Source organism: Rhinatrema bivittatum, chromosome 4 (genome assembly GCF_901001135.1).
Source record: "Rhinatrema bivittatum chromosome 4, aRhiBiv1.1, whole genome shotgun sequence".
NCBI lineage: Eukaryota > Metazoa > Chordata > Amphibia > Gymnophiona > Rhinatrematidae > Rhinatrema > Rhinatrema bivittatum.
Genome location: NC_042618.1, coordinates 209,052,741 through 209,069,849, shown reverse-complemented (window position 1 = coordinate 209,069,849; position 17,109 = coordinate 209,052,741). Strand labels below are relative to the sequence as shown.

General features: G+C 41.4%; 1 protein-coding gene across 1 annotated transcript in view; it reads right to left on the bottom strand.

Moving 5' to 3' along the window:
• The window catches only part of CAMKV (CaM kinase like vesicle associated), a 239,817-nt gene that overhangs the window by 31,530 nt on the left and 191,178 nt on the right, over positions 1 to 17,109 (bottom strand). The window contains exons 7-8 of the mRNA XM_029599639.1: positions 13,835 to 13,910; positions 6,709 to 6,845 (exon numbers count right to left, since the gene is read on the bottom strand). Coding sequence (XP_029455499.1) covers positions 6,709 to 6,845; positions 13,835 to 13,910 — 213 coding nt within the window. The remainder of the gene's footprint in view (positions 1 to 6,708; positions 6,846 to 13,834; positions 13,911 to 17,109) is intronic.

Genomic DNA, 17,109 nt, shown 5'->3' with positions numbered 1-17,109 from the left:
TCCAGAACTCATGCTATGTCAGAATATATTAAGGAAAATCTACAAAAGGGTTTTATTCGACAATCTTCTTCTCCAGCAGGAGCGGGTTTTTCTTTCTAAGTAAAAGATGGCATTCTTCAACCATGTATTGACTATCGGGGCCTAAATGCAATCACCTTAAAAGATTGTTACCCATTCCCGCTCATAGAGGAGTTGTTTGATCGTTTACAAGGAGCTAAAATATTCACTAAACTGGATCTCCATGGGGCTTAAAATTTGGTTCGGATATGTGAAGGGGATGAATGGAAAACAGCATTCAACACCAGGGATGGCCATTATGAGTATTTGGTTATGCCATTTGGACTTTGCAATGCCCCAGCTGTTTTTCAAAATTTAATGAATGACATTTTTTGGGATCTCCTCTATGTTTGTGTGGTGGTATATTTAGACGATATTTTGATTTTTTCCAAGGATCTTCAATCTCATCGACAAGATGTCACTAAAGTGTTACATTGATTGAGGGACAATTGTTTATACGCAAAATTAGAAAATTGTATTTTTGAAAAGGAGGCTTTTCCTTTCCTAGGTTATATAGTTTCTAGTCAAGGCTTCCGTATGGATCCAGCAAAACTGAAGAGTATTCAAGATTGGCCTCAACCCAATGGCTTATGAGCTCTTCAAAGATTCCTAGGTTTCACAAATTATTATCGCAGTTTCATTCAGAATTATTCTAAATTAGCTGCACCACTTACTGCATTAACACGTAAAGGAGCTAATGTTAAACAATGGCCCATAGAAGCTGAAGTAGCCTTTAGAACTCTTAAGCAGGCTTTTCTCCAGAAACCTTGACTTCGACACCCAGATCCTAGACTACTTTTGTGGTGAAGGCAGATGCTTCATCTGATGGAGTTGGAGCAGTGCTCAGTCAGCATGGGACTTCAGGTACCTTACATCCATGTTCATTTTTCTCCAAGAAGTTTTCTTCAGCTGAGAGAAATTATGCCATTGGTGACAAAGAACTTTTAGCAATTAAGTTGGCATTTGAAGAATGGCGTCAATGGCTTGAAGGATTACAGTTTATACAGACCACAAAAATCTTGAACATCTCCAACAGGCTCAACGTCTTAATCCACGTCAGGCTTGTTGGGCTCTTTTTTTTATGCATTTTGATTTTGATCTCCGTTACAGACCTGCAACAAATTTTCTGCGGATGCTCTCTCCCTTTCTATTTGTTCCGAAGAACCTGATGATTCTACACAACATATCATTGATCTAACTCGAATTCTTCTTTCTGTCACCGAAACTGTACCTCCGGGAAAAACAGTGGTTTCCAAGAGACTTCGAAATCAGGTATTATCCTGGTCTCACGATTCCCGCATTGCAGGACATCCAGGACGTGCATGGACACCGGCATTAATTCAACAATTTTATTGGTGGCCAAATATGAGAAAAGATGTTCGCGCTTATGTGGCTTCATGCCCAGTATGTGCTCAACAGAAAACTTTGGTAGGTCACCCTTGGGGGGAATTACAACCATTACCAGTTCCAGAGGAGCCTTGGACACATTTATCTACCGATTTCATCGTGGATCTTCCAATATCACAAAATAAGACTGACATTTGGGTGGTAATTGATCGCTTTTCTAAGATGACCCATTTTACTGCATTATCTAGTCTTCCTTCAGCCTCTCAATTGGCTCAACGTTTTGTGCAACATATTTTTCATTTACATGGACTTCCTAGACATATTACTTCTGATCATGGTACTCAATTCACTGCAAAAGTTTGGCAAAATCTCTGTAAAAAATGTGATATAACTTTAGATTTCACAACTGCATATCATCCGCAAGCTAATGGTCAGGCTGAACATCCTAATCATTCCCTAAAACAATTTCTCAGAACCTATATCAATGTTCAACAGGATAATTGGGTTGATCTTTTACTATGGGCTGAATTTTCCCATAATTCACATTTCTGCACAGCCACTGGAGTTTCACCATTCCAAATCGTTTATGGCAAACAACCACTTCCACCTGTGCCATTGCCTTTATCCATTCCATCTACAGCAGCTCAAATGACAGCCGAGAAATTGAAACAATTATGGATCCATACCCAACATAGGATTAAAAAAGCAAGTTTAACAGCTAAAAGATTTTTTGATCTCCATTGTAAACTGGCACCTCAATTTTTGCAAGGAGATAAAGTGTGGCTTAGTACTCTTAATATCCATTTAAAGGTTCCTTCCATGCATCTGGATCCCTGATATATTGGCCCTTTTTCAGTGCTCAAACAAATAGGACCAGTGACATATCGACTACAACTACCTCCTTCATTAAAAATTCATAATTCCTTCCATGTATCTCAAACCACTCATACTCTCTTGGCCCACTCGAGGAATTCCTGATTCACCACAGTTTACGGTGGAGAGTGACATTATCTATCAAGTACATGAAATCCTGGAAGTTCGAAAACATGGACAAAGAAGGGAATATCTTTTGTCCTGGGAAGGATATGGTCTGGAAGAAAATTCTTGGGAATCGGCTTCTAATATTTTAGATAATTTAATTCGACAATACCATGCAAATCATCCAGGAAAACCCAAACCTTCTGGAGGAGGGTCTAGAGGGAAGGGTACTGTTACGTGTTCGCTTACCTTGAGCCAGGGTGCAGCACACCCCGGACGTCGGGTATCTAATTTAATGGCGGCGCACATGGGGGTTAGTTGGGGAGCGGCGTGGTTTCTGACAGGTGCCCTGGATGTCGGGTCTCTAAATTAATTTTGAGTTTGCCTCTGGGATCGTTCACTGCCAGGGGTTGACGGCGAGTCCGTGCGATTGCGTGGTCAGGGCTCCGTCATCCACCTTTGTGTTTCCGGGTGTTCCTGAAATCAGGTTTCTAAGGTTCCACGATTTGTTTACTCTTGTTTTTAAAGGAGCAGTAATTTCTTTTTTTTTTCTGTCATCATAATGACATCACAATGCAGGGATTATATAGGAAAGTTCCAGTACAGCACTAGTGCTTTGGCAACATTTTCTTTCAAGTGTCAAGTCCTTTATTTTTTATCTCCTGTAACTCCTGAGGTTCTGGGTTTTCCTGTGATATTTGGACTTGCTGTAATTTACAGATTTTTTCCTTGTATTTTCTGATTACTGTTTTCAAATACCAGTATTTATTTTTTAATAAATTCTTTAATTTTTGGCTGACATCCATTGATCTTCACTGTCTACTTTGATCCACCTATCTGTGCTGAGTCCGGTTCTCAATCCGAAATCCCTCGTAAGTCCAGCTGACCCCGGCACCCAAGGGCTCAACCTAAGGGGAACGAGGGTAAGTTTTGGTGAAGATTAGTGGGGTTTCAGTGTTGTCCAGTCTCTCCTCCTGAAGAAAGGATTTCAATTTACGTCCTGGTCACCTTTCTTCAGCTTAAGGGTCCACTTTATAATAGTCCAGAATAGATACATTGTAATCCACAAATCTCCCTGATGAAACTATTTCGGTGAAACAGTGGCCTCTGTTGGTGTATCTTGGTTGTGCACATTGTATCAATATATACTGTGTGTGTATATCTTGTTGCATACATTGTATCTATGTACACTGAGCAATTGTAGGAATTTATTGTATATTTGTGAAATATGGGTTATAGGTTTGTACTTTGTGATGTCATGTATTTACGTTAGTAACCTGCTAGGTGATATCCATGCATATTTTAAACAATCTTTTGTACTCACGCTATAGAATTTAAAAATGATATATTATATATATATTATATTATTATTTATTATTTTTATTTTTATTTTATTATTATTATTTATTCACTAGGCTTTTTGTAACTATTATGATGCTCTTCCTTTATGCTCCATTTCAATTGCACTGTTGTATACTTCACTATAATATATGCTCCATTTTAATTGCACTGTATCATGCTCCTTTCTATTTGCTCTGCTTTCTTTGTAAACCAATACGATGTGCAAACGGCAATCGGTATATAAAAATCTTTAAATAAATAAATATAATATATTACATTAGCCAATAGGATGAATGGCTTGGCCTGCCGTGGTGTGCCGCCTTCTGAATTGTTTGTTTTATAACATTGAAGAAAATGGCGTTTTAAGGGGAGAAGTAATAAAGGAGAACAATCCCTAGTGCCATGTTGGATACCGGAGGGTTCTTGATGAAGCGAGATGCGAAACATGATCGTGTCAGACTAGACTCTGGACTTTGAATTCTCACTGAAAGGGAAGTGGTTCATATTTCATTTTAAATTTAATACATTTTAAATTTTCTAAGAAAAAGGATTATAGTCATTATAAAATTGGAAAAAAGAGTAAAATTCAAGAAGACTATGGACTGTTGGACCGATGATTAAAAATGACCCCGAAGCTGTAAAAATATTGAGTAATAGTGCTCTTTATCCTCGGGGTGTTATGAAGGTCCGTGAAGTGAAAATAAAAATATAAAAATATACATATGGTAACTGGGATTCTAAAAATTGAATGAGTGGATTATTGAATCTATTAGATTTTGTAATCAACGTTTTTTGTAATAACTGATTTGTTGATCAAGGGAGGATTATTTTTTATAATATATTAGGTACATGAAGTGTATCCAATAAAGTGTTTTCTATCATGTTAGAGCTTATAATTGCGGTTTTTTTTTGTTTTGGATTTATGGTTTTTGGAAATTTTATGTACCTTCACTGTTTTTTACCTTTACATGTTCCCTGTCTTGCCATGTTTTAAATCCTAGCTAAAGACCCACCTTTTTGAAAACGTTTTAAAATCTTATGACTGCTTTTAGTCTTGTCAACTAACTTTTTTTTTTAACCATTGTCTTGCTTTATGAAATACCCCGTCTCTCGTCCTATATGTTTGTCTTATTAGATTGTAAGCTCTGTTGAGCAGAGACTGTCTTTTCATATGTGTACAGCGCTGCATCTGTCATATAGTGCTATAGAAATGTTAAAAAGTAGTAGTAATAGTAACTCCAAATTAGAAATCTAACTCCAGTTTAGCCATTTACATGTTTAGTTTTGAATACTGATTTTAATATGTATGTTTATCCATGTATCAGGCACACAGCTCTGTATCAGGCCATTCCACTGTTTGCCTTTGAAAATTACCCTCCCTGTGTAAACTTTTACCTGCATAAAAAAATGGTTTTCCCGTGGGCAGGTTAAGGTCTTGTGGGAGTGAGGAGTGGAAGAGGCAATATTACAATTTCAAATATACTTATGTATTTTCCTGTGTGTAACTCAAATTGCAGATATGGCAGGTGCAAGTATACCTGGGTACTTTTGTACCTCTAACTTCCAGCGAATCTTCAGCAGTTATATAGGTGCAAACGTTCCCAAGTATATTGTCCTAAAATTGCATCAAACCACCTATAAGAACCCAGGCTGTGAACATTCTTGATTTATAGGTGGAAACAGCGATTTCATCACTTACACTTATATGTTTGGAAGATTCTTTCTTTGTATATCATTTTTTGTCAGGTTGTGTTTTATTTATTTATTTATTTATTTATTTATTTATTACTGAAATAGAGGAGGGTAAATATCCACAGAACAGAACGTTCTTAAGGAAAGATATTATCTGCTAATAGGAGGAGTGAAGGGTGGAGGGCAGTGATTGATTTGTAATTCTATAAGAAAAAATACAGATATGTAGCCCTGGCATTCTTCTTCATGATTTTCCTCCATTTTACACACACAGCCTTGAATAATCCTAATATGCTAGAAAACCAACAGCTATGGGGTTAATTTTGTTCTGTTCACTGTGCGGTTTCAGTTTCCCCTCAAGAGGCTTCTCTTAACAGGAGAGCCATGAGTGATAAACTCAATGCCATAAGTCTATAACAAAAGGAGGCAATCAGGAGAGAAATTACAGTGCATGTATGCTGGGGCTCAGCCACAATGACAGACCTTGTTCTGAGCATTGTATTGCCAAACAGATGATTATTATATTTGCATGATCATTCCACTTATCATACGATGTAAGATCACGGGGATGATAACTTTTAAACAGCCGCATGGCACACATGTATGCACATATGCTGGTACATGTCACTAGACACAGCCATTTTATAACATATGTGAAATGCCACCTCTACCACAGCCTCCGCTCAACAGAGCTTACAATCTAATTATTATTGTTGTATTTATCCTGTTGCTACATTATGATACCTGTTCATTGTAAAGCCTCTTGCTGCATTAAGTTACCTGTAAACCGGGGTGATGCTCCCAACGTAACCCGGTATATAAAAATGCCTAAATAAATAAGTGGGGGGATTTTAGTAGACACAAGCGCTGATGCAATTAGAAGTTTCCCCAGTTCGCTCAGGTAAAGGATAGGACTTCCTACACCCCAAGTTAACTAGCCTACGTTTTACCCTGTTAGCCCCAACCCTTAAAACCCTGCTAACCTCTTTAGTTTATTTTTTTTTTGTTTGTTTCAAGACTTACATGGCATTCATAGCAGAAGTAAAGTTACATGGTAGGGGACTCCGACGTGCATATAAATACTTATGCACAGATTTCATTGAGAAATCTAGGAATGCCCATGCCCTGCCCAGACCATGCCCCTCCTCTTTTTTTTTTTTTTTTTTTTTTGCAAACCCAGTGTTACCTTTAGGATACATTGACAAATATATGGGATCTGAAATGACTGTCCATCCAAAGTGCTTTCCCCAGCTGTGGTAGAACTTAACTGTCTTGCTCCTTGGCATATCTTACCTGCTTGGGAGATATCATCCCAGTATGGAGAATCAAACTCATAGTCCCCTGCCAGGATCTTACGAAACAAATTCTTATCATGGTTTTCATAGTCATCATCATCTGTTTCATCGTAGAAAGGGGGATTCCCAGACAGTCTGAGGACAGAGACCATGGGTGAAAATGAGGTTAATCAAAATGTCAAAGGAAGAATAATATTATAAATATATGTGTTGGAGTAAAGTTTTGCATGTACCTTTTACAAACAGACTTTACCCCAAATTTTCTAAGTGAATTTATTAGGATGTGCAGTAATTTAAAACAAATGGCACAACCAAACTAAAAAAGCCTATTTTTGGTTTGTTCCAAAAGGAACAAACCAAAAACAGCCTTGCCCAAAAATACCTTAACACTTTTAAATATTTTCAGTTTGTTTAAAAAAAAAAGAAAAAAAAAGTATATCCCCAGTCCCCTCTGATACCCCTACCTCATGTCTATTTGGTTGAGCTCAGCCAAGCCTAGCCAGGGCCTTCCCAGGCCCCCCTGACTTCCCCATCCTGCTCTCTTGGTAATGAACCAGGGATCTCCCTGGTCTACAATTACCCCTTCTGTGGGGATCCTGAAGGAAGAAAGGGGCAGGACTGAACCTCACTCCTACCTGGCTGTTTCTCTTTAAAAAAAAAAAAAAAAAAGGCACCAACTGGCCCTGAAAGTAATGTCAAAGTGCCGTCAAAATGGTGCCGGTCTAAGGACCATATGACCATACAATAAAAAGGCACCATGTGACCCTAAGAGTGGCGTCATTTTGATATCACACTTGGTGCTAATCTCAGGGCTGGCTGGTGCTATTTTCTTATTTTTGTTTGCATTTTAAAATATAGACTTCAAGAATAACCCTGATTAGACAATCCAAAATGTAAGTACTTTACACATTTATTTTATTTTATTTAACAGTTTTTTATACCGACCTTCATAGTAAATAACCATATCGGATCGGTTTACATTTAACATAGGGTATAACTGAAGGAACAATTCAGGTAAACAATAAATAACCATAGATAGGAATAAGTCAAAGTTACAATCAACGGGAGTCAAGAACTTGGACGCTTAAAACAAGCTGGAAGGAAGATAAAGGCAAGTATTAATTATGAAAGATACGATAGAGAGAACGGGTTAAAGCTTGAAAGTGCTTTAACCTGGAGGTACCAGAGTCCATAGTTCATGAAAATAAATGCCAAGGCCGGATGAGAGTGGAAGCCATTAGTGATTGTCTGGAGGATCGGAGAAGGCTTGGTGAAGGCATTAGTAATATATACTAAGAAAAAAACTTAAATTTAAATCCCAAGTCCCAACTCCAGGGTCCAGTCAAGAAAACCAAAGAAGATGGTAACAATAAAACATCAATTGTTACAGATTATTAATGGCACCTTCATTATAAAGTGTTTTTTACTATTTTTTTTCTATTTGTGCCCTATTGTAAACCGTTATGACGGTAAATAACTTAATGACGGTATAGAAAAACTTTTAAATAAATAAATAAAATAAATACAGTAACATAGTAATGATGCAGAAAAGGACCAGATGGTCCATCCAGTCTGCCCAGCAAGCTTCTTATGGTAGTATCTGCACACCATGCAGGTAACCCCATGTTTCTCTTAAGGGCAGCAACTTCCACTCTGTGCAGTTATTCCCAAGCTTTATGATAACCCATCAGAAATGTACTGCTAGCAACATTTTTACTGGGTGATGAGCCTTCTTGAAAATTCAGGCAGTGCTGCTTGACATACTATGCTTATGAACTTGGCCACAGAAGAAGTCCTGTGCTTTTTTCCTTATGCTTGAGTATCAATACTTCAGACTGTAAAAGTCAGGGATCATCTAATCCAATCCCTCCCCCCACCCACCCACCTCCCCGCTGTAAAAGTAGACTTTTCAAGAGAGACCAGGCCCATCCAGATGGAGTCCAAAGTGATGGTGAAAGGATGCATCAAGAGAATTCCTTTGATGTTGAAAAAAACTGCTGCTCTATCCAAAGCTACAGAAGGTTTTTAACCTTCCAACTCTGATGATTTTTCAACCTTCCCGTTCTTCATCAAACACTGCTGCTTTCCATCCATGAGCAGCTCAACATGTCCCGCTGAAAAGGCTAACTTTGTTTTGGCATCATTTACAGCAATGACTCCCTCCTCCACCGCATCACTGATGTCATCAATCACCACCAATGAAGCATCCTGCTGAACAGCCACGAGCCTGCGCCTCAAGTCTAGTGGGATGACTTCCTTGCCCAGACACAAAGAAATGTCCAGATTAAGCCAGGAAATCATCTCCATGTTAACCCTAGCAGCTGATGCAACAGGTGAAGGTAAGACGCCAATGTGCTCCATAATTGTTGAGTGGCGTAGGATGGTAATTGGAGAGGCACCGGGGGGAAGATCCCTCACTTTACCTTTCCTCTTAACCATGTCCTAATAAGACAAACTTTACAAGAGAGCATTCAAAGCCAGCTCCTACTAGCTGCCATCTTGGACTTGGCTGGCGACATTTTTAAAGGGTCATTGGGGCAGGAGTAACTGGGGTTTACTCCTACTCCTTTTGAGGTGTAGGTTCCATGATAGAAGAAAGTGGAATCTTGGGAGCTCCAGCTTCTTGCAGAGACAGTGGGATGCCTAGGGGTCTGGGAAGGCGTCTGCCCCAGCCTTAGACCTGAATTATTGATGGGGGGAGGGCAGAAGATAGAATAGATGGGCCCAGGAGGCCCCCCAGGATCTGAGGAAGTGGTGGTAGGATCTGGAAAGGTCCCTATTTCTCTCTCTTTTTTTTTTTTAACTTTAGCTTTTTTTTTAAGGCTTTTTGGAACAAACCAAAAATATTCAAATTTTCAGGTAGTTTTGGGCAAATCTATTTTTGGTTTGCTCCATTCCGTTTCCAGCTGCAGTTAGACTAAGAAGGGTTGGAGTTGAAGACTGAAATCAATTGGTCAAAGAAGGGTGAGAGCAATGGAAGCAGCAGTCATACTCCACAATTTTCAGGACCCAATGGTCCTTAGTGAATCAGGGCCACTCTGGAAGAATGGACTGACTCTTTCCCCCCACTGGCGAAGGTGGGAGATAGGTCTGAGTTGTCAAAAACGAGTGCTTAGCCTAGGCTATGTCTGCTGCTATGCCATGGGCTGACACATTCCCCTCTGTTGATATTGAATGGGCAGCTACTGCTGCTGAAGAGCAGGAGGAGCTCGATGATGCTGAAAAGAATGGAAAAGGACACCTCTGAAATAATGGGCACTTGTAAAATAAATACTTGCGCCAGACAGGAGCTGGTTGATCTCCTGCCATAGCTGATAATGACTGTAGTGTGGCTTTATGCTCCTTAATCAGACCATTGCCTTTTAACTTTGTCACAGAATAAGATGTCACCATTTCAGGGCATATCTGCAAGACAATGATGTACATCTTCTCTGAGGTCATTAGCCCATAACCATGCAAGTCTTTGGGCTCCTATAGAAGCTGCTGCAGTCTGTATTAAAAGTTTTCCATATGGAATGGACAAGATACTTCTTACATTTCTCGATGTCTTCTATTACTTGATGGAATTCTGCCTGTTCTGGTCTGATAGTTGTATCAAGGGATTTATCTTCTGGAAACATTTGTGCAAATACTGCACCATATAGAGCTGGTGAGCTGCAATCCAGACACTCAGCAAGGAACCCTGGAAGATCATCTTCCCAAACACACCCAATGCCTTTGGGTGCTTCCCCAGGGGTGAATTAGAGTGGTCATAAGTACGCTTAGCATGCTTCAAAACAGATTCCTCCACCATCACAGAGTGGTGAAGTAATTGGACCATCCCAAATTCCAGAGTGGCTGTGTTCCATATTTTAAATCCAGCTTTCAGGTCACTAAAAGGCACGATGCAGGCATCTGCCACATCCTCATCTGAAGGTTCTGTAGAAATCTGTGAACTGGTAGAGCTGCAGAATCTGCGGGATTTGAAGAAACTGAAGGAGCACAAAGATATCTGTTCTAGGGTCCTTTTCTTTGCTAACACCGACAGACTGAGTCTTTGCCAGCTTATCCAAGAACCTGAAGTAGCAGAGATAATCCAGAGGGGAGGTATGCCGCAGCAAGTCAGGAACAGGATCAGATGGAATCCCCATGGAATCCTTCTTGTCTTCTGACCAAGTGCGAACACTAAGTCACAAATCTGATGATGAAGAAGGGACAGAGATGGAGACCACTACCGTTCGGAAGGGAAATGTCCTGAAGGAACTCAGTGTGGACAGAACCCATTTTCTCAACCTCCAATTCTTGAAGGGACTCCCTGAAGGAAGAGAATTCACCCCTTATTTCCAACACTGGATGCAACTGTGGTGAAGTGTGCACCAGTGTAAAACTTGATCAGCTTTGCAATGTGAAAATTTCCTACTCCTTGGTCAGGAGAGCTTCTAAACTCCCTCTTTGGTGTTTGGGGCTTAAGGAGGCAAATACATTCTTTACTAGCCCTAATAAATGGGCTTCCATTGGTTTGGGGATCATCTGAGCTAGCTGGAGGAGAGACATCCTCTCCAGGAACCCAGATCAGCTCATTGTCACTCAGGGTTGCTGGTAAAGTTGAAGTAGAAAGTGGTGCCACAGCCACTCCTCCTATAATGGCTGCCAGCTCTGGGGTTCTGCACCAGTTCTGTCAACAATTCCTGTCGACCACTATCTGCTCCATAGATGGTGCTGGTAGCTCCTTCTGTGTCAAGATATCTACCCCAGGACTCAGACGTACATGCTGCTCTGCTCTGACATCATGATCTACCATGATCTACCTTGCTAAAAGTATTGACTGTGTCTTGGAATGCAAGCTCCATGCCAGTGACAAGGGGAGCACTCTGATCAGCCCTGGGTCTGGATAAAACAGATGGATTGACACCTTTGAGTTCTTCTGTGCCTTGCACGAAGATGACACCTCTGCCGATGAGGCTAGTCCCATTTCGGTGTCGAGAAGGGGCCTAATTCAGGTGGAACCCTGTGCTGATAGTGCTAATTGTCTCTTTAGCTCTGAGGAAGATGACTGTGATGTCTGTAATGGACATCTGGTGCCCACAGATTTTCCAGGGTTCCATGCTGAGTGCCTTAAACCTGTGGTAAGTCTTGGGCTTCTCCGTGCTTTTCCACACTTCCCTTTGATTTGAGAGAGACTGGGCAGTAGCTCAGATGAAGAAAGACTGAGGGGCTCACAAGGCAGTGTGCACACATAGGAACTCCTGTACATGCTCAGTAAAGTCTTTACTGGGCTCTCAGATCTTGGGTCTATGTCGGCGCCATGAGATTACCTCACCCACTTGTTATGGCTAATTCATGCCTGCTCGTCAACGAAGAATGTGCTTGAGGTCAGTGATGGGAGAATGAGTGAGACTCCATCAGTGTCTGAGCTTCGTGAAATGAGGCTTCACCGAAGCAACTTTTTATGGACCCAGAGGGGTGAGTTAGAGCTGGGTATTGGTAATCCAAAAATATGGAATAATGCACATTGTAAATAACTTTCTATTAAAGGACTTCCAAACTATATAGAGATCCATCACTGTTTTCTCTGTATATAATTATGTGATTTCTGGAAGGCAGTTCTCCCTTGCATAGCATACATGGTTACAGTCTGAATTAATATATGGCAGAATACACTACCCTCATTCTCCCCCTGCCCTAATAGACAAATTTCCTCATTGTCCCTACCCTACAATATCGTATTCTTTCACCCCTCTTGTCTTTAATCACCCTACCCTCACTACTCCCTCATCCTACTATGTAACCTACACATCATGAATGTTTATCTCCTTATGTACGAATATGCTATCCCCAGATCTCTCTCTGCCATGCATAGAAACATAGAATATGATAGCAGATAAGGATAATAAGGCCCACTTATTCTTCCTAATTTACCTCCTGGTGCATAACTTAGATCCCAATTGATCTCTGGGCCTTCCCTTCACCACATCCCATTTCTTACTTTCCCTCCACTTGCACATCCTCTCTTTCCATCTTCCTTTGGCCTACCACACTCAGCCTCTTCACTGTTCCCTGCTCCTCTCATTCTCTCTCTTCACTGTCACATGCTACCTCTCTCTCCCCAACTGTTGCTGACCTCTACATCACCCTGTCCTCACATTATCACATGCTGTCCCAGTTCTTGCCATGTCCTACCACCTTCTGCCCTCACAGCTTCCTTTGCCCTACCATAGCTTGCTCTTCAACTTCTCCTATCCTACCACACTCTGCCCCTTCATCTCCTTCTGTCCTACAACACACAGCCCACTGTGCTCTGCCATACACTGCCTCTCCCATTGCCACCGTGCCTTCTCACATCCTGTTCCTAGTCTTCTCCAGCCTAATATCACTCTTTCTGCCTTATCACACACCCTACCCTCACCACTTCCCCCTGTCCTACCACACCCTGCAACCTCAGTGTTCCTTGTCCAATCACACCCTGTTCCTTGCATTTCCATTTATCATACTTCCCTCAAAATGTTAAGGAGGAAAAGGAACATATTACTTTCCAAGAGTTAATGAAAACATTTTTGTTTAGGGTATCATATGATGGAGTTTGATTGTTTTTAAGTTCAATACACAATAGATTTCATTATGTTTTACATTTTTTATTGGACTTGTTTTGTATGCATTTTTTTATATATTTCTATTTTGTAACTATTTGAATTATTGCAATTATGTATTTTGTTTTGTTGTACTCTGTTTAAGGTGTTTAACAATTCAAGTGGGTTATAAATTTGCTAACTACCTCATGTTCCCCTCTCCATTCCCCCTCTTCTACTACATCCTGTCCCATCTCCTCCCCATGCCTTATCATAGCTTGTTCCCTCAGTACCTCCTGAACTATTATATCCTGATTCGCCAGTTACATCTTCCCTTCTACATCCTACTCCCCTTAGTGCCCGCTAAAGTAACATACCTTTCTGCCTGTCCTACTACTGCCCTGTTATATCTTATTCCTTCATCTCCCCCAGTGCTACAGCACCTTTTCTCTCAACATTCTCCAACCCTACATCTCCCAGTCCCTTCAACCTCTCTACCCAACTTCTCCTCAACCCTTACCTCCTTAGTAATTCCCTAGGTCAGTACAGATTAGGGACACAATAGCAAATTCTACTTACAGAATGTACATAATGACTCCAATGGCCCAGCAGTCTACAGGTCGTCCATACCTCTGACGTCCAACCACTTCCGGAGCTGTAACAGCAAACAAACCAGAATCTCAGAGACTTCCAATCACGAACACTCCTTACTTCCCCTCCCCATCAAGCTGAGGATTGCTATGTGGCGACAGCCTGTCCTCTTTCACTGCCACACACTCACACGGCTTAGGGGCTTCTAATCACTTTCACTCACCATTACCCTGCACCAGACTGAGGGTATTCTACTCACTCACATTGACAGCCCATATACATTCAAGCTAAAGGCTTTCTAATCCCTTAGGCCTGGATTCAACATTCTTCGCAGAATGATGAATCCTGTGAAAACAGGGGGTGGGGGGCGGGCCTGCGAAAGCCCGCCGCCTTCGCACCATGGTGGTGCGATTTCGGCAGCCGCGGTATGCCGGCTGCCGGCTTTCACACCAAATAGCACCACCATGAAAGGTGGTGCTATTGGGAGCTACTGGCGACGATAATGTTAGTATCATTATCGCCGGCAGCTAAGCCACCGCCGACCCCCACCCCCTCCTTGCCCTGACTCCGCCCCAATCTAATTTGGATGCTATCGCATGTGAAAAGGGCCTTTTCACATGTGATAGAGGATTATCGTACGCAATACGGCCGGATTGTGTGCATTAAGCCCTTAGAAAATAGCCCCCTTAGACGGTAATGTTAAAAGCCACTTCCATGGATAAAACATTTGTCTTACTGGCAGAATTACATTTTTTGAAAATTGTCCACCCTGCATGTGGATAAAAGTATGCACATTGTTCCACATCACACACATTTTTACCTACATAAAGTGGAGGGTGGGGTTAGGTCAGGGAAGGCAACACCATGTATAGTAATGGATTTTCAAAACTATGCTTGAGTTTTGCCCAGAAAAAGTACCTGCAAAAAAGGCACTGGTAAATCTCTGTGGGTACTTTCTCTAGTGGAAATAATAAAAGCAAAACTATTGCATGTACTTTAGCTTTATTGGTGCAAACCCAGTCAGTAAAAACAACTCATGATGTTGACACCAGTGTGGGTAGATTAATTAATGTGCTCTTAAATCACCGACATGGCCTTTTTTCCTTTCTCTCCCCCTCCCCCCACACTAAGAGGAGGGGATTCTAATCTCCGACAAGATCTTGGCATGGGAGGGAGGAGGAGCTGTGCATGGGAAAATAAAGTTGCATGTGTGTGCCCTCAGCATCTTCCCCACATAAATGGCCACTTTCAAACTCCCCACTTAGGTGCAAAATCTGCAGGTACTTGTGCTACTTTTCAAAGGAAAAACGTGCATATTTTCTCTTTGAATATTGTCCATGGGTACAAAGTAGCTGCGGAATTTGCACTTGAATTTTGAGTGGATGAAATTTCAATGGAAATAACACTATAAAGGAGTGTAGATCAGACCCCCTTGAAAGCCCTGGACCATACATTTAGCTCGGTCCATCTTAAGGCTTAGCCCAGAAGAGAATCCTGATCTCAGGGCATTTCCCTGAGCAAGGCATTAAGAAAGCAGGCCCAGGAAGTAACAGAAAGGCCCTGGGGTAGAGGAAGGGAGATATCCTGCCAACAGTGTGTGAATGTTGTAAGTCTTGATTTATGCTGCTGAGGTAAGCAGGCTGTTTCTGTTATTGTTCTGCTTCACTGTGAATAAAGCATTTTCTGTGGAGAAAGACTGGAGACCAGACTGCTTTGTCCTTCAGTCTTCTAAAGCCTAAGACCACTTGCATAGCATCACAAACACGTTTGCATTTGAAAATTCAGTCACGCAGGTTATTTCTCCCCCCCCGCCCTCTACCTAAACATGTCTGAACGCCTCCCAGCAGTCTAGCTGAAAATATACATTTTAGGAAAGGCCAGGTCCCTTTAATCAGATTGAGAAAGGGAAATGTTCAGACACACAATTTACCTGAGAAAATGGCTTTCAAAATTGCCATCATATCAGGGTAACACAGAAACACAAAATCTCAATGTTTCTAGTCAGGGACTACTATTCCTATTTACAGGTAAAGCTTTTTGCACAGCAGAAAGATGTCTCCCTTGATCATCAACAGGGGCAATCCTTCCTTGAGGTGAAGTGTGAGCAGGCAAATAAGGGAAGGAGGGTGATCTTGAAAATGTACTCCTTACTCAACAAGGACTTACAAGAGAAGCTGGCCCACATTAAAGCTTGGGAGATATATTTGGGCACTGAATTTTTGGATTCAGAATGAGATTTATCTTTTCAGAATATCATCAGCAAGTGCTCAATTTCAACAACCCTTACAGAAAACAGCTATAAGGTGTACTCACGTTGGTTTTTAATGCCTGTCATATTACACACAACATTCCCACAGATATCAGAACTGTGCTGGAGAGTTTGAGGGGAGAGAGGGTCATTCTTCCATGTGTGGTGGGAGTTTCCATTAATTGCTTGCTATGGGGATACTGAGCTTTGTTTGTTCCAATGGATAAAAAGGCAAGCCAGTGATAAAATCATCTAATCTGGCCTTATTGGGCTTTAATGACTTCACAGTTAACCCCCACCTTGCAGCATATGTTACAACAACTGTGTCTTGCCGCTTGATGTGAGCTGGCATTTAACTGAAAGCAAGAAGAGGCCCTGTGGCTTGAAAGAGTCATACAAAGATGGAACAAAGTATATTACTTGAACAGACTAATCGCCTTGAGGAGAGGGACATTGGGCAAATTTGAGAAAGTTTGGCATTCCTTTGAAATTTAACTGGTACATTTGGCGGCTCACAGGAAAGCCCTTAGGCACGCAAAGTGCACATTATATGGACCCCATGGCAGGAAACTCTGAGCGGCGTCCTCCGATGACATCAGGCTGACTAACCTACTTAAGCAAGGGCCTTGCAGTACTACATCGCTTTAGCATGCCTTAGCAGTGCATGTTGCCCTTGAGTTCCTGGTTCTTGCTCCGGCGTCCCTGATTCTTCATCCACCCTTGCCTGTTCCAACCTTCCTTGTCCAACTTTGCCTTGGACCTGGCATAGGCCTTGTAGGTTTGCCTACAAAGCTGTGTCAATTACACCACAGCACAAAGGGTTCATACCCACGCCACCCTTCACAACAACGAGGAGTAGCGGGGTATTTCAAACATTTTAAGCCAAGGTGTGGTGGTCCCTTCCTTGATTGACTTTACAAAATGTATTGTGCATATTTATCTTATGTCTTCTTTTGATGTGATGATTGCAGATGAGGGGAGGGGGAATCGAGGTTATTCTGTTTACTTCTATATA